At 41.6% G+C, this 26,813-nt stretch overlaps 1 protein-coding gene across 1 annotated transcript; it reads right to left on the bottom strand.

The window, feature by feature from the left end:
* Window positions 1–1,021: 1,021 nt before the first annotated feature.
* On the bottom strand, window positions 1,022–21,387 carry RGR (retinal G protein coupled receptor). The gene is made up of 7 exons (XM_085323658.1): window positions 21,203–21,387; window positions 17,220–17,376; window positions 15,090–15,211; window positions 4,836–4,989; window positions 4,009–4,126; window positions 2,357–2,470; window positions 1,022–1,463 (listed from the first exon to the last, which is right to left on the bottom strand). The coding sequence occupies exons 1-7, from the start codon at window positions 21,279–21,281 to the stop codon at window positions 1,320–1,322; spliced, it is 888 nt and encodes a 295-aa protein (XP_085179784.1). The 5' UTR covers window positions 21,282–21,387; the 3' UTR covers window positions 1,022–1,319.
* Window positions 21,388–26,813: the final 5,426 nt, after the last annotated feature.

Raw genomic sequence — 26,813 nt, 5'->3', positions numbered from 1 at the left:
ATGACATTTGTTTTATATCTACAACCACTAGAGATATGTCTCTTCTATCCACTGATAGTTTAGCTTCCAGGATTGCACCATCTACCCTTTTGTAACCCATGCACAACTATCCTTTCTTCTAATAAGTTGAAAAGCATTATAGTGACAGATCAGCTTTTTCTTTAGTTGACTTCAAAAGCTCTTTCATTGTCAGTGGTTGGAAATGAACCATACGATCTCTGTAAGAATCAATTAGGTTTGACTCTCTGTACATGCAGTTCCTTGGTTGTTGTGTCATGCACATTTTTTTGCAAATAGGTCATTCTGAGGCACTTCTAGCAGTAACAGATGAGACCAACTGACGGTTTTGCATTCTGCAGGCAATGTGAGCAACATGATCAAATATAGAAATTTAAAATGGATGTTTCTGAGAGTTTAAATATATATTAATTCCTATCACTAAAATAAGTGGCTTTTTCATTGCTCAGACCCATCATTATTTGCAGATGCTTCAGTGATTGCCTTTACTCATATAGAGCGTAAGGAAATTGAATGGCAGGTATGAAGGTATTTTTTATTCTTACAATGTTTTTAGAACAGAATTTGATCTATACTTTTAGTTTTTGCCCAGTGTTTGATTAAAAATATAAGTGCTTTAATGATGCACTGTGGGCTTTTTGATTCTCTTGGTGAGTAGCTGCTATAAAATCTGATAGTTTAATGTGTGACTAAGCTGAATGTTGCATGCTGATTCATTTGAATAGGAGCCAGGCTAATATTCCTTATTTATGTCCATTGAAATGTTTTGATAGAATTAGGAAAGCAGATTCATCTTGAAAATTTGGGACCTCCTATTTTGGGTGCATTGAAAATGCATTGCTCGGATGAACAAGCTATTTATACAGACATGTGGTATTACTCTGATACTCCTTTAATCTTTTAGTAATCCAGACGTTACCATATGGACAAACCACACACAGATTAATTTGGGTAGGCCTCACTGGATAAACAAATACCCTACTTCAGTTAATTTGCTGAGCTTTTATGTTAGTCTAGAAAAAAAAATGCTTTGTAGGGATTTTTTATTTGTGGTAACATATAAAATGAGACTGACAACAACCTATACAGGCTTAAGGCAGCTTGTTTGACAAGCAGCTCATGACGGTTTGAACAGTTATCTGTGGGGCTTTCTTTCAATGCGTCATTGCTTGAAGCCACTGCGCAGCCTTTCCAATGTGGAACCGCCTTTTTATGTACATATCGGAGAATGCACATTATTTCCTCTGCGGTTTTGCTTTCAGTGATGTACCTGCATTAATTTGCCTTGATGTTGTAAAGGGTTACTTAGTTTTGTTATCAACCTCCGCTTTCTCAATCTTCTGTCCTGTGAGGAACTGCCATATTCCTCCTCTGTAGTTCTCATTCCCCAGGGCATACACAAAGGCATCCACTGTTGGCACGCTCTTGGCAATAATCGCGGGAATCTGTTAAGACACAATATTGTTACCAGAAAACTATCCTGAGGAGCTAGTGGTTGGGGGCAGAGCCCCATTCAGCCTATATTCAGTTTCCCCTATACTCAACTGGCAGTGGCTTGCTGCCCCCAGGTGAGAGATGTGAAAGCTATTTGGTCAGTGGTGCTTACCCAGGAAAGGGTAGTCTCCAGGAGAGAGAACTTCAATCAGTGTGTGCTGCAACAGAGACGTTTTAGCTGAGACTGAATATAAATGCACGCTCGGGACGTGAATGGTGTGGCTCAGCCACCTTTTAATGGGTAAGTGGGTTAATACTGCTGGCACGTTTTATRTAGGATACTAAATACCTAAATACAGTAATGCATTTGGTGACCTGAAACTGGGCTGATTTTTGAGGACTGATTAGAAATTGARAGGTTCAATATGATACTACTGAGTCCCAGAGGCAGTCTCATAGCCAGGACTTGCAGAAGAAAAGGAGTGTGGAGGAGCAACAATGTAACTTTCATTAGGAGAGGAAAATACTAGAAAAAGGAAAGAAAATGTTCAAAATTGAAAATTTTTGAGTCAGCACTTCACTTTGAGAAGGACACAAAGAGCTCCTGCAAACTGTGAAGCATATCAGACTGTAGATCCCTAAGCAACTGCTGAAAAAAACCAAACTTCCTAATTTTTTGTTTGCTAAAAGCACTAATGCCTATGGCATTACTGTGCTTAGCTATTTTGCTTTAAAAATGGTAAATAAATAATGCACTTCGAGGAAACAATTTGCTTGTTCTATATGCATCTCCTTCCAGACCGCCTGGTGAGTAAGTTGGTGGTGTTCTTTTGGAATGAATAGAAGAAAGTAAGAATAATGTCTTTTTTTTTTTTTTGAATTCCCTCAGATGACATTGACGTACCATTCGGTATTTTGGTGAAATGAACATCACATTTTCAACTGCTGCATAGAAGCATAAAAGGCAATAGGGACCCCAGCAAATGACCAGTGTCTTCAGTGGTAAACCAGTATTAAACTGAAAAACAAGAGCAATAAATTTCTTTCTATTTCACAACCACACACTGCAGTAAGCAGATAGAACAGATACTATGAAAATGTATGTAGTAGGCAAGGGCTGGCCAGTAGAATATACTGTATCATGCCTGCTTTGATATTAATAGAGCTGTAGGAATATATTTCCCAATTGTTTGTGCTCTTTCCTCTTCCCCAAAGGCTGCCTCTGCAGTAAACCAGGAAACTGTTCCCAGGGAGCTGGCATCGGTCACTCCTGGAGCGAGGTGACAAAACAGGTTATGCTATAGGGGTTACATTAGTGTGTCTGCTAAAGGAAACAGCTGTAGTCATTAATAGCCACTGAGGGAGAGAGCAATATGCAAGTTTAAAAACAGATTGAAAAGGAATGGTGCATTGCTGACTTCTAAGAGGGTCTTGCAAACAAAGTCTGTGGAGCCAGTATTGCAGCAATGCAACAACAGAATGCAGGGACGTTGTCGTATCTGGGTTCCTGCGTCCTTGCAGGCTGGGGCTTTATCCACGATGTTCATGGCCAGTAGTTCCTCAGTCCCTTACAAATATTAATAGGGAAATGATATTTTATGCTTACTCATTTTCTGCATCATAACTAGTCTGCATAACTACAGAATATCCTGTAATAGGTAAAGAAAAATCATAAGCTGTTATGTAAACTAAGTGAAAAGAAGCAGTAGATTTATTAAAAAAATTTATTGAAGCAGTTTGTAGAGGACTTGTGAGTATTCCAGACAGGTACTAATTAGTCTGCCTGACTATCTCTTTGCCAATACAATGCTCTCCTCAAGAATTAATGGCCTTTACAAAGTTGAGGGGTCAGGCTGTACCAGCCAGCAAGTGCAGTGCCCACAGCCTGTGTAGACTGCACATAAGGAAACAAGGTATGTAATCACCAAATCACATTCCCATAAATCTGCCATGCCAGAACAGTTCCTTTGTTTCTGGCTCATAAAGATCTCTGAATTTCCTTAGCAGAGTGTAAACATGCCACATTTATCAAGGCACTTTGAACCCCACTGAGCATCTGTGATGTTTCTTTATGGTGTTGTAGTTCTGGAAGATTTTTTTCAGTGATAGGCAAGAGCTCATGTGAAAGCAGGTAATAATGATCCTTTCCAAGCAAAGTTACTCAGGATAAATATTGATATGCTATTAACAAATACTMTTTTTTCTTGTGACTGCAATCATAGCAATGTTGGCTGAGGGGCTCCCTGGAGGTGGCTAGTCCAGCCTACTTTTTGAAGGGGGACTTCTGCTTGATGAGGGCAGCTGTGGCTTTGTCTTAGCTGAATCTTGAAATCTCTGAGGATGGAGTTTCCCCAGCCTCTCTGAGGAGCCCTTTCAGTGCTGTGTTACTCAGCCAAAATAACAATAACAATAACTGGGAGTTACACAGCACAGAAGTCTATGAAAGAAAGCTGCTCTGAAAGAAACCGGGAGAAGGAATGGGCATTTTTGAGGACTTCCTCTTGGATGCAAGCCTATTTTTGCAAGGCAGCTGCAGGGGCTGGGGAAGCTTCTTACCTTATACTGCCCACTTTTTTTGAACTTCTGATGTATGGATTGATAGGCTGTCAGCATGATGAAGCCTGGAATCATGAAATTGAAAATGGACAGAGCAAAAAGGAATGTGACGTAGCTTCTGTAAAGGATGAGGAAAAAACACTGTTAATTCCTGTCCAGTGCATCTACATAAATTTAATGTAAATACTAACTTACATTTTTAAAATTGCCTAAACCAGTCTTGTCAATATGCTTTAAATGCAGCATATTCTTAAGGTCAGCTAAGTTGTGTCATGCTGTTGCATATGGGGCTAACACATAGTATTGGAGCAATAATGCGAGACCTTATAGATGCATCAAAACAAAACTAATTGGAAGGAGTTCTGAAYATTAAACCCCTGAAAGATGCAGCTTGCAGATAACCAAACAAATGAAGCGAAGGAGTGAAGGGGAAGCAGAAATCCAAAAGTCAGCCTTCTCCCACGGACCTATGAAAGCTACTTCGGTACTAATTTGGAGCCGTCCCCGCTGTCCCCGAGCATAGCGTGCCCCAACTTGAGAGCGTCTCAAGGTTTGCTTTCACTGGGCTGCTAGGGAGGGAGATGTGGTGCAGGGGCTAGGGCAGCTGCTCTCCATAGGGCTTTTGGTGTGTTACCATAATAAATGGTGCGTGTCACTGGAGCAGCACTGTCCCATCAATACAGTGGGAGCTCTTCCTCAAGAGCTGGTGGGATGGCTACTGGCCAGGGGTACTCAGGCAGAGGGGAGCCGTGGGGTTTGGCCACCGCTGGCAAACCCCTCTGCGCTTGCTCAGTGGAAAGCTGCTGCCCGATTCCTGCCCCCCTCACCTGTCTCCTTTGCTGTAGTCCAATGTGCAGCAGGTGCGGAGGGGCTCGTAATCATATTCACCCCACCCCAGCAAGGGCATCACAGCCCAAAATGCAGCAAACAGCCACGCAAACAGCACCATTGAGATTGCTGTGCTCCATTGCAGCTTACTTCCTGCAAAAAGAGAAAATGGAGTCTTAATGTCTGAAAGAAAACAACTGCTGTTTAATATGGGGGCAAAGTTGTCCTGTTGTCCATTGCCAAAGGAGAGTGACCCATCCTCTGAGCCTAGGTAAGAGAAAAACAGCTCCTGTGGTTTTTATAGCTTGAAGCTGACCTGAGTTCTGGTGAATCAATCTTGCATAAAATTTGAGGCAAGATTTTAGACTTTGGGGAAGAAGCAATTTATACTTCACTTTCATGTACTTGCACAAATGCTGTATCACTGGTCAGCTTTGTACCGTACAGGAGATGCAGCTGATGTTACAAACACATTCTTGTGTTTTGGGGACATGTTTAAAGACTCGGATGAGGTAAAAAGCAGAAAGAACAGGGAAGGAGATGGGAAACAGCAGTATCTTAAGAACTAGAGCCTTGCTGCACAGTGTGAGTCTGATCCGAAATGTGAGTCCGCATGTGCTTCGCAGCCCCTGCCTGCTTGCTCCGGGAATGTGGGGCACATGTTCATTTTATGTGTATCCTGTTCTAAAAATGCTGCTCATTGATAAACATATATGTACACACACACACACACACACACACACACACACACACACACAAATATCCTGGCAATAGATCCTGTTCTAAAAATGCTGCTGGTCAGATTATTTTGCCCTTATTGTTTAGCCTGGAAGGCTCATTTAGGAGATAAGAATCTCGGCATCGGTAATTTTTTATAATATAATAAAAATGATCACTTGTGACCTTCTCATCCAGTTCCATAAAATACCATTGGAACAGGTCAATGAATGAAAGACTGGAAACTTTAGAAGATACAGGAAGTATTTCTTCACAGAGAAGGYAGGCAGCCTTCACCACTGCAGCAGGACACTGTGTTAGCTATGCAGACCGCATGTAGAAAGGCCTGGATAATTTTGTTACTGAGGCAAGCGTTCATTATCATGCTTGTGCTGAATAGCCCGTGAYGCAGCCGCACCAGCGAGGAGCACGGTGACTTTGCCTACTGCTTCCTTCTAATCAAATCTCCTGTTGGAGAGAAATAACGGTGTAATTTTCTCTGAGGCTGGGAAGCAATCTTCTCCTTTGCCCTTGACGGCAGTACCATGATGGGAGGCCAGGAATATTAGGGCCAGTTCTGACCTTTCCTTGAAAGGTGAGGGACCAGAGTTGGCTGGGTGCATGACAGAGGATCAGTCCCGTCCTCTGATCTGACCTGGTTAATCCTATGCTGGTGAGTCAATAACGTGCTGGGGCTGTGTGGTGGAGGCTGGCAATCCCTTAAGGTAGCAGCACCAGGAAAGACCACAAACTGTGGTTGCTCTGTTCCAGTTGCACTATCTTTCTTTTTAAAGAAGGATAATAAAATAGATGTCTTGAAGAAATTGCTCCTTTACAAAAATGGTGAATCTGCCCCTGTTCTTCTCCTCATTCTCCAGAGGTTCTTCAGGGAAAAAAAAACCTGAATAGCGTTTAAAAAAAAAAAGGGGGGGGGGGAGGATCTTAAAAAAAGATGCTTGGTGCAAGTGTTCGAAAATTAGTTTTAGGAAAGAATACTGTGCAATTTAAATACTAAGGGAAAAAGTAAACAAAATGCATTTTATTAAATATAGTATGTTTATTATGGTAGTTATGAAGTATCTGGTGGTGTTTTTAGTAATTTAAAGCATAATTACTATTTATGAAGAATGATTAATAGTAATTGTCTTTTGTATGCTTCCTATATAGAAGATAGATTGCAAAGGCTCAAATTATGTTTTGTAATACTGATGTAATATGACTGTAGAATGATATCACTGACGATAACTGATGTAGGGGATGAGAGCACTGTATAAAACTTTTTAGAAACTTGTGATTATACGTCACCTTTCAGTCCAAAGAAGCTATACAGCAAGAAACCCAGCATATGTATATATACTTTCAGAGCTGAATCCTATTTAAGTGTACATTCAAACAACAGTGTTAGTGTTGCTATTCATCTAAAGTTTCCATTTTTATTTGTGTTCTAAATAATGGTTCTTGTAGCTTGGCTTTACACAACTGTAATTTAAAATTCAACCAGGACAAAGCTTATTACACAAGCTGTCAGGTTTGCTTTGTGTTTTACATATTCTAGCAACTTTTTAAAGGCATCATCAGAAACAAATTCAATGAAACCTGGATGTGAATTGTTTCTTYTAAACGAAGCTCATGACAAAAGCAGCTATATTACTTTGGGAATATGATTTTGTAAGTGGCAAGCCTTCCTGCCATTCTGAAAAAAATGAACTAAGTCTTGCTTTTTTATATTTGAGCCAGAGAGCTTGTTGGGTTCCATAAAATAGATAACAATTATTGATTACAGTATCTTGTGGGGAAAAACTCTACTTTCCATCCTTTTGTTTCATGGAATTTTGCAGTATTATGAAGATCTCAAAACACACTCGTCCCTGACCTAAAAGGAGTATGTTGTTATTGGTCCTAACCACACACAGTCATCTTGGGAGTCTTGGCACATTATGGAAAAATCGTTGTTGTGGCAAAATTTGCCCTCAGCTGCTGGAGTGGTGTTGCTGAGCTATTTAAGGAAGCCAGCAAGTGGCTGGTGCCACCAGCTTCGCCTGCAGAAGCCGGGAGGAGAGCAGCCTGCGGGGGAGGCCAGGGCTGCCCCGTGGCCGGCGGGGAGCACGCCCGGGGGCCTTGAGGGCACTGCTGCTGTCGGGGGGAGGCCGCTCTCCCCAGGCAYGGGGGGGCGCAGCTGCTGCGGGTATCTCCTGGCGGCACTCAGAGCTGCAGAGGTGATTCACGTCCCTGTGTGCGGGGCTGGGGACGTGGCTCGCCAGCGAGCGGCAGCAGCTGGGAAACGTGGCAGCGTGGGATCCAGGGCCCAAGTGGCAGGGACCCTCTTGCAGACAGTGTTGCTTCGCTCACCGGTTGCAGTGTGACCCCAGCTATCTCTGCACAAACAAAAAGGCAGAGCCACCTGTTGGTGTTCAGGTGCTTGGACAGCCTTTAAATGCTGACTATTTTCTTCCTGATGGTGAACTTATTTTGAGAACACAGGCTGCCTCTGAAATCTYGCCTCATGTGAGATCAAGCTTGTATGGAAAAGCAGGGGCAGCCCTCATGTTGTCAGCACTCTCCACCTCTCCTGAGTCTTTTGCAACGAATCTTGCAGTGCACATGCCTGGCTGATGACTAACAAACTGTGCAAATCCTCGTTGGGTTTTTAAGCCCTGACCTGATCGCTGTTTGTTATTAAGCAGCATACCTCTTGAGGCACTGAGGGCTCCYGAGCTGGCCATACTCAGCCTGGAAATCCACAAGCAGGTGTGTGTTGGCACTAGCAGAGCTCCAATGGCTTATTGCTTTGCAGAACTTATTTAACTGGATCCCGCGTTTGCTCTCTTGATGACATGTCTGTTGTCCTACTCCATGTCCCCACRTGCTGGGCACAGCTAGTTAGCCTGCCCTGTCATCGGGGCCACCACGGAGGAGAGCAGCGGTGTCACCGTGCCGGGAAGGTGAGGGATGCAGGGGCTGCCCTGCCCCCCTGCGACCCCCCCCCCTGCCGAGGGGCTGGTAAGCACGCTGCCCAGCAAAGGCACCAGGGCTGCTTTTGAAGGACAGCCTTGAAATACTTCCCTACAGGAGTGATTTTAATGGGGTTTTCTGTGGTTTTTTTTTTTTTTTTCCTTTTAATTCTGAAAGTACGTTCTCTAAGAAACTCTAAGGAAAAGAATCCCAGAGCTTTAGCTTTCCAGGCAACGACATGGCAACAGCCGTTTCCAGGCTCCCTCTCTGACACTGAGGACTGTGGGTCCACAGCACTGAATTGAAACAGTTGTATTTACCTTTCCATGGATAATAGGGAATTCTTTTTTTTTTAATTACATGTGGAATAAAGGACAGTGTGTCAGGAATATGGTGCAGCCTCRAGAGGATCCAGAAACTGAGGATCAGAAACTCTGATAACCGTATCTCCTGCAGTGCCTCCTTGTGTGGCACAGGCAAGTCCTGGCAGCCAGAGCTTGGAAAGCTTGCCTCTGAGGCTGGCTTCCTGTATCCTGTGTCTTCATATTTAAGAAATCCCATTTTAGGCACTAGAAACTGGTAAAACKGAGAATCAGAGCTTACAGATTTAATTTTCCCGAGAGTAGGAGAGGACACCACTTTTTGCAAAACAGGGATAATAAATCGGCCGTAAGGCAGAGTGATATGTTTAGCACTGGTAAAGCACTTTGAGATACTTTGGTACTAGATTAGTGCTGATAATTATTTTGGGGACTTATTACTGGAACAAAAAGCACTCCCCAAAGTCTCAGCAGACAGGTTAAGCTGACACAAACCCTCTCCCTGTTCTTGGGACAAGCCATGCTGTAGCAGCAATGCTTACACTTCCCTGCTCGTGCTCGCCGCCCCAAGCCTTCTGCGGGACCTCAGACTTGTTTTTTTTGTTTGTTTTTGTTTTTTTGATGCTGGTGAAATCCAGCTGCCTGTTGGCCCTCCAGAAAGCATTTCTAGGCAAATTGGAAATGGCTAAAAATGTATGGCTGTTAAATGAAATAAACTCAACATCATTTCAGTTTTCTGGAGTACATTTCTATTGTAATGACCCAGATAAAATAGATACAAGAACGGTGAAAGACTCATGCTCAGTTCCCATGGCAAAACCACATCTTGCTCTGAGAGGGCATGGCAGCACCAGAACAAGCTGGGAACGGGGTTTTTTTTTGTGCATAGTAGGTCAGAGCTTTACTCTAAATGCCTTTTTTTGGCCTGATAAATTTTAATATAGTAATCATGCAGGTCCTAATTCAGTTAAATGTGTATGTATGAAGTTCAGCACATGCCTAAGGACATAACTCTTACTTGGGGCCCTCTGCTGGCAGTCTGGCCCTATTAAGTCTAATCACTCGGGCTCTGGCTTTCTCTCCTTGAAAATCAAAAGGAAAGTTTCTCTTTCCTCATACAGTCAGATAGTAGTACGGGGGATTTTAAACACCTTCTGTAAGACTGCTTTGTAACAGAAAGAGGTCACTCTTATAAATGAAAACCTTCATCTTTTTGATTATGCTAGCTAGTTTTTGGGGATGCAATCATATACTATTTCTCCATCTCTAGTCTTTGAAGACTATTATGAATTTAGATTTTTTTTTGAAGATTTACAAATTGGCCCACCATTTAAACTGATTTTTACAGAAAGAGCGAAAAATACATCTCTGACACAGCAGTTACCTTTCAACTAAGTTTCAGTCTGATGTTCAAAAGGAATTTCTCAAACAAAAAGTCAACAGGGTTCTCTAAGATGGAAAAGAAGAAATCCCTTTTCCTTGTTCTTACAAGTAGATAAACTGTAATAGCTGAAATTTTCCAGAACATGCTGGCTTGTGCCAGACATGATGCATGGCAAATACCACTTAAAATTGGCAAATTCTGACAAAGACATAAATATCTGAAACAGTCTTATAAGGGGAAATATCAGTTGTAAGTAAAATAGATGTTGGTACCTACTTCACCTGCAGTGCTAAAGGCACCGGTCACTGGTGCTCAGAAACGTTCATTTTTGGTAGCAATAAGAAAGCTGCGCTGCATAATGGCTTCTGCTGCGCATGTCGTTAGAAACAGCTCTTTAAAGTACCCATAGAAAGGGATTTTTTTTTTACTCCATTAATTTTTTGCCGTGGTTCTGCACAATCATAAAACTGTCTTGGCAATTATCTCCTGCTTCAGTGAAAATGCAAAAAGGTCTGAATAAACACGGGCATTTCTGCAGGGAGGCACAGACGCCAGTGCAAGGCGTGACGGGGCAGCTGCACTCGGTGTGACGGGACGTACGGACTTATTCCTAATTTGGCAAAGCTGACAGCTACAGCTGGAGCAAATGGTAGTTTTCTGTGGGTGAATATTGATAAAACAACCTAGATTTCTCTGAATGGTAAGGATTATTAAAAAACTCCCTGCAGTTCTACTTCTTGTAATTGAATGCTCATACAAAATCCCTGCTGATTTTGTACATCTTTCCTTTCCAATATTGAGGAAAGTAGTGACATAAATCACTCCAGATTTTCCATTCCCCCCTAATCCTTAAATGCAGGTATCAAATCTCCTAGATTTTTCTTTCCTTTTTAAACTCCAACCATATGCCTTGGTTATGAAACAGAAGAGCTGAGCTGGCTCCTTCCCCCGCGGCCTGCTCGCTTCAGCGTGCCCCTCTGAGCCAAAGCAAGCCACTCGTCAGATCCAAGCGACTTCAGCAAAGACCTCGCCTTAGTATCTGGCTGCCTACTTCTAGGCAACCGGCTTCACCGCTCTTCCTGCCAGCCGCTTGCCATCTAAGCCCAAGCTCCAGCCAAGTCTCCTGTAACTGCTGGTTCCTTCCTCATTCGTTGCATTAAGAGCATAATTCAGGGCTTCCCCTGCTCCCCATGTGAATAACTAGGGAGGCAAAGCTAACAGTGTTTGTACCTTGATGCAAAATGTCATTTTTTGCCCTAAATGCTTGGCTGCTGATAGACAACTCCCTCAGAGTTTGCCCTATTTCCTTAGTTGTCAAACGCTAACAAAACTGCTTCCATTTTCTCCTTTYCCCCCCTAATGATCAAACTTTGAAATAAAAATATGTTTTCCTGTATTGTCAATGATTGAAATAATTATTCAACCTCCTCAGATTCCCCTGCCTTTTTTCCTGCTATTGCATACAGCTAGTAAATCTCAGATTTTTGAGGTCCTCTCTTCCTTGCTGTAAAAGTAGCATTTTGTAGGCTTTCAGAAGAAAATAATTGGCCTGAGCAGTAGGACAGTCCAGTGTCAAGGCTGTCTTATACAATGCAGATGTTGCTGTTCTGATTCTGAACGTACTTCAGTGTGAGGTTACAAACAAGGGATTGCTTCAGATTTTTAGCCATTCTCTCTTTACTGGTGGCATATTGAAGTAAGGTTTCATAATATGTTGTGTCTATCTATCTGTGTAATATTTGAACATAATATATATTTTAAACCAAAGCCACGTTTAGAGGATGAAGAGAGTTGCCGTGTGGTGTTGACTGGGAGGAACAAAGATAGAGGGAGGAGAATAAAATGTCTCAAAACTCAGGCTTCTGTCATGTGTGACAGTCGTATTTTTTTTCATTTTGCAGTCACTAGCAGCCTGTTTTCTGATGAGTGATTTATTTTATTATCAGTATAACTTAGGCTAGTGCTTTTTCACTGAGGGTTGCGTTGATTTCCAAATTCAAGAATTTGGTCAGTTTTCAGGATGTTGCTGAATGTACTGTTTGTGTTATTATGGAATGGTTGAAAAGTCTCTCTCTCTCTTTTTTTTTTTCTAATCATCGTAGCAATTCCTCACATTCTCATCAGCTCTTCTTCAAAAATATGAATATTTGATAATCAAATGTCAGTTAAGGAATGCCACATAAAAGCTTTCTCAGTAACTATTAGGACATAATGAAAATATAGAGGATGATGCTATTGAGTCTGGGAAGAGTACAGATTCTTGGGATGAAGATAAAAGGTAGATACCTCTGTTTGTACGGAAGGGCGTTTCATACCTTCTGTATAGGCATGCAACTCACACTTGTGGCAACAGGAGTTTAATGTATGGATTGAGAACACCTCAGGCTCAGGATACACCTGCAGGCTTGGTGTATCAGGTTATGAAATACAACTCAATCTTCCTTATAATCAGCATGTGAAAGATGAAATGAGGAACTCCCTGGCCTTACTGGAATAGCTATAGAGCTTGAGCTTTTAAAACCTTCTGTTCTTGTTTTGCTTTGTATTTGAAATGTTTGGTAATAGCAGTACTGTTTGGTTATCACTAAGTAATAATTTGAGCAAAATTTATTCTGTTTGTGCCTTTAGGGCCCATCTGCCCCTGCTTTTAATGTAATATGTCCTTGACTGGGGGAGTGCATGACACAAAAACATTAAATTCGATGTTGCAGACAGCAAAATGTCTTTCCAAAGACATGCTTATTTTCAGGCTGTCGTATAAAAAATGAATGCTATTCTTCTAGCTCTCAATGTACGTCCAAGAGGTGTTGGTGCAGATGTAGCTTACAGGCTGCATTATTTGGGGCCTTTGTCTGGGCATGAAAAAAGCATTTCCTTGCCTGAGCTGAATTATTGACAGAGGTTTCGGAACAAAATGTTGGCAATCTTTCTGTGCTCGATGGGATCATCAGACTGAACATGTTCTCTGTGTGCTCTGGGTCTGTTTTACTACTTGGTGCTTTAACGATACGGAAGCCAAATCTAAAAGGCTGTGTGGGTGAATGCTAAGGGAGGACTGGATCGAAACGTTGCAGCTCAACATTTTCTTCCCCAGCCAATTTTTATGCTTTTTGTTAGAAAATATTCTATGAAGCAGTTAAAAGCATTTTGTGCTTCAGCACAAGAAAAGGAGGGCTACATTCACCTGTAAACATCTAGCAAAGAGAAAAAACGTTCTTTGGGAGTGGTGCTGTCACACCTGGAAAAGGCCTGGCTTTAGCAGGAAACATGAAAGATGCAGATCTTCATGGGAACCTGGACTTTGCCAGCTTCCAGCTAGGAGAGCTCCAGCACAACTGCCAAAAATGGCCAGATAGTTCAGATTATGGTATGAGCATTTACTGCCTCAGATTTCCTACCAGGAAGTCCAGCAAAATAAGTTTGTGTTTCATATTTTGTCTCTTCCCTATTCCAAATGAGGTCCATAAGATTACAGGTGATGTATTTGTCACTTGGAGCTTTCCCAATAACTTTTGAAAATATTGGCCATTTTGAACTAAACTTGAATGGGAAGTGGAGGTTTACAGCTATGAAATAGCTGCATTTACTGTGAAAAAGGTGTSTGGGGAGAGAGGAGACACCATGAATGTACTCTTACAGCAGTTAGCATGAGCCTGTCTAATTAGACATAAGAAAACAGCATCCTTGTGCACCAAGTTCATAGGAAGGCAGGTTGTGCCAGCTGCAGTGCTCACAAGGCTACTAGTTTGTTTTACAAAAAATAATAACATCTCTTTTTGCACTTTTTGACTTCCACTGTAATGGGATACAGTTATTCTCCCATTCTGTCCAGCTACAGCACTGGTTGGTGTGCAGTTTGGGTCCCAGCAGAAATTCTAACAGCCTCAGGATAACTCTGTCCCAGCGAACGCCCAATCCAATTCAGAAGTCTAGTTCAGTAGAAATTTCTACTCACATCAAGTGCATGTACAAATCCAGTGCTGCTGAAGTTTGGGGCATAGTTCTGTGACAAAAGACAGTATGTATCTATCTCTACAAATCCATGTACATTCCCATAAATCCTTATTTTTCACCTAATTCAAAAATCAGGGCCATATAAAAGGGAAGTTTATTTTCCTGGGTCTATCTCCCTCTCAAATACTAAATTTTCAATAAGTTCAGTTAAGGTGTCAGAACTAGTTAAAAATGTATTGCAAAAAAACCAAAACACAGCCTTCACTAAGAGAAGAAAACTAACGTATTCCTCCTTTATCAGTGCTTGAAGAAAGCTCCACCACTTTTGTTGAACCTTCCAGATAATTTGTTCCTTGCTTTGGAACAACTGTACTAAACCCCAGGCTCCAAAGGGAGTCTGGGATGTAACTCAGCCCCCAGAAAAGACACTTGTGCCGCAGAGCACCAGTGTGCTGCATAACAGGGCTGGTGCAGCGGCACGGTCTGTAGAGGCAGGCTCTGCACCCAGGTAGGATTTATCTGCAATCAATAAACTCTGCATGGGCATGAAAATCTGTTTGGTGCGAAGGAGGGTGTTGGATGGAAGCCCAGAGAGCATAGATTTTTCTTTAATATGAGGTGTCGGATGTTGTTTGGGACACTGATGATTACTTGTGGAGAAGGCAGAAGCATGGCAAGAGGGTCAGGATGTGGAGGTGCTCTGGAAGAGGAAATGTCCTGAGGGGGTTGGTTAGTGTTCCTTGAATGGGAAGGGGTCCCTTGAAGAGAGGGTTTATTTCTCTTACAGACTAGAGATAGGACAAATACAGACATACGTATAAAATATGCACATAATAAGTATGTGTTTGCTGGGATTCTTTGAAATCTAAGCATGCTGCCTTTTAGCAGGGTCTGGGTAAGGCTGCTAAGTAAATGATAGCACTTACTCGTACAGTAGTGATGATAACGGTCCCAGGCAACTGCAGCGCTGGAGCTGATGCTGGCTAGTGCCGTCAGGAAACCCTGGAATCCGTGAATTTGACAGCCGTCAGAGCCATAAGGCCAGTACCTGTCAATGAACCGGGAATGCATTAAGAAAGTGTTAGAAATGGGTGAAGATCTGTTTGGAAATTGTGTTAATGGAGGGGGGAAATATGATAGCCTGTGCATGTGCTTTGCCAGTCTGAGAAATGTTTCCACTCTGAAAAGTATTACTGTGGTCACCTTCAGGTGTCTGCCAGCACTTAACTTGCTAACATGTCTGATATAGTACAACAGCTATATTTTTGCTGAGAGAAGAAAACAACCCTGTATTTATCTATCGGGGAAGGCTGGCTTTTTAAATTGAAATCTACATTTCTTCCAGATACTTGTACCTTCAAAAGTTTCACCCACTAGGAGTAGCCAATTTGTGAACATGTGGAAGTAGCAAATGTGTGATAAACTTCTGCGGTCAGTGGAACACAGTTCTTTGCACACATGGAACACAGTACAAAAGCTTACGACATATAAAAATTATTCCAAATAGCAAGAGTGATGCCTTCAAATGTGTTTGCAGACCTAGAATGAAAAGAAACATGAGATGATCTTATGCAGCAGGCATCTGCTGATGTGTAGCTTCAGTATCATAGTGGCCCGTGGCAGAGAGCCTTGGCCCTTTTTTTCCTCTTCATCTATATCTAACATGACTTTTCTGCTTGTAAACTGCTGCTGTTTGTAAAGTGGAAATCTTCAGCAATCTCTTTTTTTAATGTGTTTATACTACACCAGTGTAATTCGTTATGAGGCTGTCTCTGGAAGTCCCTTTGAACAGGAGATAGCTAACTTCCTGGGAGCTGCATAACTTCTGCTCTTATTTCAAAGAAAAGGGCCCACAAGGACTCCTCGTCTTGTAGAGTCCATTTCTATTGCAGTGCTTCAGATCCCACCAAATCAATCCCACGTATGGCCACAATATTGCCGATACCAAACAATCTGCAGCTATTTATGTTAGCGACTGGTGGCTGGAAAGAAGGACACCAGCTTTCGGAAAGATAACATAATATCTTATCACGGTTTCGTTGACCTTCTGTATTGCTACTCCCCCTGGGGCTCCCAGTCATGAACTAGGGCCCTACTGCAGCGTAGTAAGATACAAAACAGAAAAAGGTAGTTCAAAGTTTCTGGCATTTCCTATTCCCTTTGCAAAGACGGTGCTGATATACTGTGAAGCTAAACTGTAATTTTTGAAAGATTAGAACCAAGCTCATTTCTGATGTATTGACCTTAGCTTCTTAGCTGCAGTTCAGAAAAAGCATCTTTATTGACTTCAGTGAGGTATGAGTAGCTGAAGCAGGAATGACCCATACCTGTGGTAAAGCAGTTCCTGAATAGGGTCTTATTATAGCTGACCATTGACTTGTTAATTTGCAAAAATGTTTTTATATCCATTAAGAGAGAAGTAAATTGTCACTTTCCAACTTGAAATGTTTTTCTCTTGTCTGGTAAAGGTATTTTCAAGTTTTAAAAATATGCTACTTAGGTGGAATTACTTAYTGGCTTACAGAGTGTGTTTTTTGGAATATGGCTTGCTTTTGAGTTGTTTGTTGCAATTATTCACTTAAATGCTTCATATTGTTTCTGTCCTCTGATTAAATGACTGACTCTGTGAAAATRTGGAAAATCAAATGTGCCATAACTGATGTGAACCTCCTGAAAATAGGCCTGCATTTTCATTTTCCACAACGCTTTAATGGATCAGGAAAGCTTGCAAAATACTTTGGGGTTAATCTGAAGGTTTAGGTGAATGAAAATGTATGCATATTACATTATTCAACTAGCTTTACTGTAATCACTGGTAAAACTGTGGTTAAATATTTCCTATAATTAATCTTCTAGCCAGTGGTAGTAAAGTCTATTTTTTATCTGCCTGATAGAAATATATGTTTAAAGTTTTATTTTGCACTTTAAGATTGAAAGAAGGAGAAGGTTGGTTAGCTAGTATGCTAGAGTCATTTAATTAATTTTGACCTTTTAAGGCTTCAGTTGGTCATTTTATGTGGTTCTTTTGAGCATCCTTTAGGAAAAAGAATATATACCTTAGGAAGCTGGAAAAGGCAGCAATGAACGCATTGATGCAGATCCCACAGTCAGCCAGTGCAATGCTGAGAACCAGCAGATTACTGGGTGTTCGGAGTTCTTTGATTTTTCGGAAAGAAATAATTGTCAAGCCATTCAGACAGAACCCAAGCAGGGCTGAAAAACAGAATTGTTTGGCATGATTCAACTGGAAATGGGAAATATCTACAATGGTTCTGCTGTTTTCTTTAATGAAATAGCAATAATTATGATGGAACTTACAGTTACCATGTAGTGGTTACCGTCTGCACCCAAGTGAATAAAAGACTTTCAGGGAAAAAGCCATGGATGGCAGCTGAAGCCAAAGCTTCAGACCGCACCAGGGCATCAGGTATGTCGCCGCTCATGCAGAGCAGACATGCCTTAATTTTATTTGTAATTCTGTATTTTACTTAAGAGAGAAACCTGTTTGCCAGGTTCCATCAAAGGACTCATGAGCTGGAGCAAGGTGGATGCAAAGGAGGCAGTTTCAGAGTGGCCAGCAACCAGCACACACCTCTGGTGGCTTCTCTTTGGTAAAGAAATGAGTCATATTTAATATCACTTGTAACATGCCTTCTGTGTTCAGCAGAGAAATTCTTCAGCTGTGTTTCAGTCAGCCTGTCTCCCTTCGGGCTTCTGCCTGAGGTTAACCTAGACAGTGCTTCAATCACAGCAGCTCAATCTTATTACTGCCCTTCGTCAATAGACTATACATGGAAAGGAATAATCTAATTATAAAAAGCAGTCACTGATAGATTTTATAAAGTAAGTTAATGTTAGTCCTCAGAGAGGAGCCTTCAAATAGCCCCCCTTATTCATCCAGCATGGAGCTGGCCTACCCTGAACCCTATCCTTTGCAGGTTTAAACTCAAGTTTTGTCCTTTAAGGTCCTTTTCAAGATGACCTGAATTATTTCAGTTCTGATGAGGCTCTGACTCAACATTATACCTCCAAATCTAGCTTAGATGAGAGGCAGTACATCTTTTTCTTTGTATTCTTGGAAACGGAAGTTATGTAGCAAGAAAGAAAATCCGTATTTCCTAATCCTGTAAAACAACGTAGTTACATRTGCACATAATTCTGCAGTTACATAAGATGGATGGTTTTGTAGAGTAAAAAATCCTGTGCCCACTTTAATTGCATTAATGGCTGATGGCATAACCATAGTAACAGCTGATGTGTTTCTTTCATTACACAACAGATAACAAAATGTTTTCAAGAGAAATATTTGGAGCCATTTGAGTTGTGCTGTTCTTATTTCTTCCATGCCAGCTTACTTCCCACCTGCAGGATAAAGCTGCTGCCAGCTCTCCCAAATCCAGGCAAGCCTTTTGGGAGAATGACCATATTTATAGCAGAGCTGAAGTGTTATTACTACATCAACCTCTTCTCTGTCTTTTCCCTGTTTTTGGAAGGTCCAGGCTTCCCTGCACACCTCTGTCTTAAAGGCCAGCATGAGTATGCATATGGAAAAACTACTAAATTTAAAAAATATATAGCTTTGCATTTCCATTTCCAACATAGCAAATGTGTCCACTTAGTGAAGTGAATGCCAAAAGGTTTTCTTCCCCCCCCCCCCCAGTGCTTTTTTGCGGGCTGCACTTACAAACTGCAGCAAAAAGGAAGTGTTCGTTGCTTTTGTCTCAGAATCTCTGGGAAGRTGAATTAATCTTTAATTATTTAGTTTGATCTTCTCTCTAGTCAGATGAAAAAGATAATGTATTACTGCCAAACTGCCAAGCCCGTTTTGTCTACAACCCTGTAGAAAACACTGGACAATCATATTGTTAGCTTTGTTTGATAAAAACATAAATAGGTTATACCTTACATAGTTTTAGGTGAAGGTCTGTTACCAGCAGGTGATTTGCTTGGGCATCAACAACTGAATCCTTTTTTCTTCTAACAGCTGGTGGCACAAGATACTATGTGTATCTGTATGCGCGTGCTTTCCTATGTATTTCTGTAAATATGTGCTGTACCCTGGGTTATGAGAATTTGCCTTAACAGCTTTGCAGTAAAGAACTCTGATATTGCCTTAGTATCTACTGTGGTAAAGCCACCATTTTAAGCAGGGCCAAGAGTGACAAACCTGCATCTAAGTCATCAAAAAATGTATAGATTGGGCTTCAGGATTAAGGTATCTCTAAACATTCACTGGATGCCTGTCCACCTGGCAAATATAGCAGTAGTGTAAGGATATTAGGTATTTATATAGTAAATAGGGAAAACCAAGTTGAAATAACACAAACCAACTCAAGTCTTCATAAAAATTAATGCCAGAAACAGTTTTGAGATTTGCAAAAAGTTCAGCTGAAAAGTTTATAAAATGTATTTGATGCATCCTTGTCATCTCTAAGTAGATATTAAGSTATGCTGGGCTGAAACAACAAAAAACAAAAGAACAGACTGAAGTAAGGAACATGTATTTTGTTCAGCAGTAGCTAGAAGGTAGATATACCCTGTGACTTGCCACTGAAGTGAGATTAAAAAATAAGGGTTATTATTTCCCAGCCAGAGAAAAAAACAGCCCTGCTGTGTGCTCATTTCCAGCTGACAAGTCACCAGCAGACGCCAGTCCCCTGGCAGGCACAGGACGCTCGGGGCTGGGCCAGGCAGGGGTCGTGAGCTGCCTGGAGACAAGCTAGTCCCTGTGCAGAAACTCGACTGTCACCCTCTGCTGACACCATCCCTGCCAGTGTCTGTCCGCCTGCCACTTCTTACCTTTTCAGTTGCAAAGAGCAAAGCCATGCAGTGACCCCCCAAGCCTTACAGATGGCTGAACGGCTTTTGGTCAGTTTTAGCCCTAAACTCTGCCAATCTCTTTAGTCCATGATGCAGCAGCTGGCTCTTGGGCCACTTTCTTACAGCCATAGAAGCTTTTTCTTCTGTTCTTTTCCAGCCCTAAAAGTTTTTTCTTCTTTCCTTCCTCCAAGGAGGGGTTTCTGATGCAGATCTCCAGCTATGCTCTGCAGGCAGATATGGTGCTGCTTCCCAGCAGAGCTCTCCTGTCCCTCATTTGTGCTGGACCATTTCAGCGAGTAGAGATGCTCACCTGCAAGGAGAGGGCCCCTTTCTCGCCACGCTGCATGCTGACGGGGTGAGCTAACGAGTGTTGTTTCCATTCAGACAGCTCTTACGGCTTCTCCTCTTCTGCTGTCAAGCCCTACGATACCAACATCCCTGACTGAGTGGTGGTGTGCAGAGATGGGGTCCCAGTGCAGGAAAGGGACCAGAACAGAGGCCAGCGACTGACACTGATATATTCATGGCTACAAGCACATCCTTTGCTAGCTGCCAGGCAGATACAAATGCACAATTTTTGTTACAGTGTCTTGATAAAGTGGCAAATGGATTGAAAAGCCCATCCTAGTTAAATTAAATGAATTCTATCTCCTACTTCTAATTTCACTTCTTAACACTGTGAAAGCTTTTGAATCTCATGCAAGTACATTTCTCTTCCTTACTGTTACCAAGCAGCCATTAATTGCAATGCTACTAAAGCAATCTGGATGTATGCTAACAGTTAACAGGCTATTTTGGACCTATCATCTTTGATTATAAGATGGCCATCACAGGCAACAAAATAAGCAGCCAAATATTATTAAGGGATCATCAATCAGTTCAGCATCTTTCCTCTGAAGGAAATAAAACTGCATTTAGAAGTCAAAACCAAAATCTTACATCCCAAATTCTTGCTAAGAAACCTAAGTAGCAAGTATTTCCCCTCTACAGTGCAGCTCCATATACAGTGCAGATCTTCATTGCAAGCAACTTGCAGCCCACCCTGATTTACTCACCAGAAGTACTGCTGATGTAGCCATAGTAACCACAACGGGTCTGGGTCAGTGTGTCACAGATGCTGTTATTTTCTCCAGTTTTCCTTTTCTGCCCCCCAACACCTCCCCCTCAGTAATAAGGGGAAAAGAATCCTATTTCTGCTGAAGTCCCACACCGAGCTTACCTTCTACCAGCAAGGCAGTGCCAATGGCAAACACCTCTAATTCAGTGAAGCCTTCAGGGAGAGAGTATGAAGTGACCATACTTGCAATGAAAATGCCAATAAATTTAACCTCTGCACCCTGTTATAGCCGTGGGACTGCCTTTTCCCTGGATCCCCCTTCTTCTACTAGCCCAAGGCAGCTTCCTTCTTAAAGGACCAGCTCACGTGCAGACACATGCTTGCTATTATATAAAAGCTTTGGGGTTTTTACTCCCACCACTACAATCCCCGCAAGAATGTCATTAATGATGGGACTAGCGTCAACCCGCACCTCCCCCTTTCCCTGCAAATCGTATTTCAGACACGAGGAAAATGAAAGCATTCATTGCAATTACAACAAGTTCTTTGTAGAGACAAGATTAAGAACTCTGTCCAGTTAATTCTGCAACACTGAAAAAGAATTAAAGCTTTTGGAATGAAGRAAATACATGTTATATATAATTGAGGAGTGACCTGAAAAACAGAGGGGCCCTCATTGAATTGGTAACCAGGGGAAAAGTATGAACCACAAATTTCTGCAGCACATAGGTTTTCCCCTCACTCATGTTTTAGAAATTAGGCAGTGTGTTTTTGTGGCAATAGCTATTCAGTATAATAGCATCACTCTTTAATAACTTGGGTTTAATTTAAGATGCGAGCTGCAGAGCCTGATGAAAGGCAAGCCCAGGCTAATTATTTTGGACCGCAGACATACAGGACATGTGTGAGCTGCCTGGTGGTGAGTGCTCGAAGGAATACGTTCCTGTCCTTTTCAGCACTGGGGTCCTGGTGSAGCGTGTCTCTGGGGTACGTGTGACGTGCAGGCTGCCCAGCCTGCAGATCCGCACATGCCAGCCCACTTCCCCCTCCACGAACAAACCCACGYGGTCCATCCAGTACGTGGCACGTGGTCACCGCGCACCTTTGTCGTGCCCTGGCGGAGTCACTGATTTTCTCTTCCTTTCTGATACTATTGACTGATTAAAGCTTTGGGAATTTGAACACTTGAATCCTGCAGAATAGAAGCTAGCACCTTCCAGAGTCTAGGTGAAACAAATGGTACTTTTTAGCTATGAAACTATTTTCATGGCATTTTCAGTGTTTGTCCATGAAAAGAGAGCAACTCAGCTATGCTCCTCAATTTTTAGCCTACATTTAGAGTAGCAGTAACTAGAATACCAACTGGATATGGCTCTTTTTTTCTTTTAAATGGTATTTCACTCTATCCTTTTTAGTGCACTTATTTTCTTTTTCTTCCCTTCTCATTTTTTATCGTAGATTAACTACTAGTGTTCTGTGGACCTTCCTGTTATCCTAACTGATAAGAAGATACTTATAGCAGGATAGTTGCAACTTTTTTCATCCTCATAATCCTGTGCAGTAAGAAAAAAAGAGAGTTACAGCACAAGGCACATTGTCTTCCCAGCTAAAGCGTACTTGCTCCAGCTCTGCGCCATGCTACCACGGCTCTTGGTTGATTCAGAGGTTAGGCAGAGTGAATTTGCTCTAGTGGGCAGTGCCTGTTCATGGCTTTCCTGACTGTGCAGCGTATGTGCATTCCCAGTCAGGGTTCCTGGTTGAAGCTAGTGGTATTGGGATATTTTTAGTTTTCCTGAAATTAATGCTTACAGACTGTGATGCCCAGGAGGACTGATAGGGGCTTCAAGGCTCTTGTGAAGACATCTTACTTTCTTTGTGTCAGGAAGATCACTGTGTGATGGCTTGTACTTAGCTTACAGCTGTTTTCAGTGTGGGTAGTTACTGTGACTGATATGCTCTTGCACTTTGAGTAAGATTCAGGGGGGCATGGTATTTGTTAGGCTCTGCAGGTGTTTGGTTTAAGCAAAGCAAAATTACATTGCACCATATAAATCCATCCTTTTCTTTGTGTTTCACTCACCTACATGTCTTGATCAAGAAGAAGGTGATAGCCCTGACTCCTAGCAGGCCAAATGACTTATCTGAGCCTGGGTTTTTAATAGTGATCCATTGTGTGCTCTTGCAAAAAAAATTAGTACTAGATCTTGTGAACATGCTGTAAATCTTTTTAGTGTACTGCTTTTGAGAACATATGATATGTCTCATTGTAATGCTTGTCAACATATAGCTAGACAATTCTTCCAGATCAGAGATAGAGGACACAGATATTGTGTGAACTGCCCTCACAAGSGCTGTTGGCACTTCTGGTTGCCTGTCACTCTCACTCACCATCCCTCCCAAGCAAACCTCCCAAGTGCATTACACTGCTAGTACTTTCTGTAGTGCATAGTAAAGCTCACTGCACACTTTGCTCATTCCAAAATGATTTTTTCCAGAAAGTGGGCTATAAATACAACCCCTTTGGATTTAACAGGCCTGATTTAGGAAGACTATGATGAACTTTTTGGCTGTTTCTCTTTTAAGAGTCTTAAATAACTTCTGTGTCTAAACCTTATTTAAATTATCAGTGCTGAGTAAAATAACACAAGTCAGTCACAGGCAACCTTTCCTTTGCTTATTCAGCATCTAATTCAAATGCAATTGATATCAATAAAAAATTTAAGCATCAGGCTCCAAATATGCACTTCAGGTGATGTGTTAAGTTGACTTTGTTATAGTTCATTGGTGTAGTATGTGTTGAGGTATGTTCCAACACAACTGCTATATCCCATTAGTTATAAAGGATTTTCTCTAGCGAAGAAGACATGTAAATGTGGAATAAATTAATGAGTTTGACAGAATCTAATAATGATATTCATTTCTTTTTCCACTTGGTAAAACAAAGCTGTATTACTTTGCTTTCCATGCTTATGCAAGACAACCTCACATTGWGTATTCATGTGAAGTCAGTGAAACCATGCAAAGGATAACAGATTTGCCTAAGGTATTTATTAACTCCTTAATTTATGAAGTCTTTTAGTGATGTTTTTTACTTTATGTACTCTTTTCAATAGCTATTTGTTGTTTCAAAATTCAAGGGAAGAAGTACTTCACTTAATCTGATGTTACCTTACAACCTTATATTCTGCACTCCCGGTGATCTCTTCATTGCATCAGTAAAACATCTATTTCAATTTACCCTCTCACTTCAGGATGCTTCCCTGGTTACTAATCTGTTTGCAAGGAACATATGGGAAATAGATCTGATATGTTGTTGCCAGATCCCCCCATGGATTTCATAAGACGGAATGGATTTAGAGGGAGCAGATTAATCTTTGTAAAATATGCATTGCTACAAGCACAGYAAAAAAGGTGCAGTGCAGAGATAACAGAACACTCATGCATTTATGAATTTTCTCCACACAATCGATGCAGATTGCTGACATACTTTTTTATATTCACAGCAAGAACTTTGCTAAATTGATGTATTATTATTCCTCTGTCTTCCTAATCCTTTCTTCTGATGCACGTTTAGCCGAATTGTCTTTGATTTTTTTATATTGAAAAAATGCCTTTAAATGACAGACAGCAGCATTTCTGCAGTCTGGGAATGCAGACACACAGGACTTCAGTTCAGTAACACAYAGGTGAGTGGTAGCCTTGGATCTCACTGGAAATGCTTCTCATGAAGGGAAGGAAACAAGAAAGCACGTTGTCTGGAGACCTGCTAGTTTAAGTTGCTTAAATTTATTTTGATTTGGTAACGGTGATTGGGAATATGTTTCAGACAGTGAATAGGTTTGTGGTTCTGTCTGTGTGAGGAAAGACGTAGGAGATGGTGCTGCAGTCAGAGTGCGGGAAGGCTGACTGTGTTGACTTTCTGGACATATTTGCAGCCAGTCGATAATCATTCTGCTCAAAACAAGCAGATAGTATAATATACCTGTCTAATCTAATTTTGTCTGAGGTTTCCTCCAACACTGTTTGGAGAATGAAGTAGTGGTGAAGGTTTCAGGATGAYGAAGGATGCTTGGTGGAAACAGCTGTAGGTTCCCTCTTGGGTGAGTGCAGCCTCATAAGCAGCGTCACCATGTCTCCCCAGCGGCTGTGAAGGGGATCAGCTTGGCTGACCCCTGCGAAAGCCTTACTGGCAGGGCGTAAGAAATTTGAGAGCTGGGATTTTGTGCTTTCACGTCAGGCCCTGCAGACAGAGAGTGACGGTCTGGGAAATGTCTGTAGCRGAGAGGTGGTGGCTCTCCTGCCAGCTCACAGCCTGTCCCACCAGCTACCAACACACTGGCTCACCCCTTGTTCCMCTGCCGAGGCTCTTGGCTTGCCTTCGTCCAACCCTGTCTGTGTCACATGGGAAAGGGCTTGCTCTGCCAGTGTGGAGAGCGTAGCAAGGGACAGCTGCTCGGCCTTGTTGAGCTGAAGTCAATAAGCTGTAAATTCTGGTGGGGAATAAGGAGGGGCATCTTCAAGGTTGCAGAAAACCACCAGCTGGAATGATGATGTGAGAAAATCCATTCAAAAAAGCATGCAGCTTCCTCATCTCTCCACAAAACTGGCATGCGTTAGCCCTATATTTAGCTGTGCAAGAACTTTGGAGGAATATGACCCTGCTAGGGATACAGGCATTTGTTCATGCCCAGTCTTCCTTGGCCTGATCTGCATACTTCATAGCTGCCTAAAGAACGAGACGGATGCTGGAGTCAGCTCTCCTGGATGCGCATGTGCTTCAGGCATTAGTGAGAAGAAACTTAGTGTAGAGTTAAGAAGTGTTACCATTCATTCTCTCTAAAGATAGGTAGTTCATTTCATATTCAATTTAATGTGTATTTGATAAATATCTGTATATCCACTTAGAGCAGAAAATAAAGTTAATAAATAGTGATTACATCCTAGAATTATTACTCATTGGCTACATCATCTACGATCATTATCAAGACTGTGTAATTATTGCCTTTAGATGTATTTTAGATAACTGTAAATAATGTGTTTTATTGTTAGTATACTACCGTTCGGGTCATACAGCATAATGAAATATGCTATCACTTTCTGCTGAGTAGTGGCATATTTCAGGATTTTGGAGAAGAAACCAGTCCTATAGAATATAGGATATACTTAATACTGTTCGTTTAGTTTATCCTCCAGAGTTCAGGCCTTGAAGCAGCACAAAGAATAGTAATTCTTTCAGGAATTACAGTTCAAAGACCAGCGTACAGTTCTCAAAAGAGTCTGCTTTTAAGAGAGGCTTTAGTTATATTAAGACAGGATTTGCACACCAGCTTTCCTTTTGTTTACTATTGCTCTTGTAAAAAAACAAGAGGGATCTATCCATACAATTCCTTAATGAAATCATGCTACTTATAGTATACGTAAATGAACTTCAAGGCCACGTATGACAATATCATCTCACTTCTGTCACTGCGGTATTTTTCAGCATACTTGTCTTAGTAGTCTTACTGCCTCTGTCTCTCTGTAAGGATTTTCCCCAAAGTTTCTGCTGATACTTCCCTTGCAAACATTACTTTAGTCTGAATTTTGTGTAGCTTTTCTTGACTTCAAGTTTATGTTGAGAGGGATTCATCATATCAAAATTTTCCCCTAAAAACTAAAGGTGTAAACTATCTAATCTGAACTAGGCTTCCTCTACAGTTACTGGCAGGAGTTGGGTGGCTCCCAAGTTATCACCTGTTTTACAGCGGGACAGATTATGCTCTGAAGACATCTC

Source organism: Rhea americana, unplaced genomic scaffold, assembly GCF_003343005.1.
Source record: "Rhea americana isolate MKP2758 unplaced genomic scaffold, rheAme1 scaffold_86, whole genome shotgun sequence".
In the NCBI taxonomy this organism is placed as follows: Eukaryota; Metazoa; Chordata; class Aves; order Rheiformes; family Rheidae; genus Rhea; species Rhea americana.
Note: the sequence above shows the minus strand (reverse complement) of the source record. Positions and strands in the feature narration are given on the sequence as shown.

What these genes read in the sequence shown, in the direction of transcription:
- RGR (XM_085323658.1), bottom strand. Translation starts at nt 21,281, where the DNA reads ATGGTCACTTCATACTCTCTCCCTGAAGGCTTCACTGAATTAGAGGTG. An exon ending in GCCTTTTCCAGCTTCCTAAG is followed by an intron (nt 15,212 to 17,219) that starts GTATATATTCTT and finishes GTTCATTGACAG; the next exon opens with GTACTGGCCTTATGGCTCTG. An exon ending in TTATCATCACTACTGTACGA is followed by an intron (nt 4,990 to 15,089) that starts GTAAGTGCTATC and finishes CTCTTTTTGCAG; the next exon opens with GAAGTAAGCTGCAATGGAGC.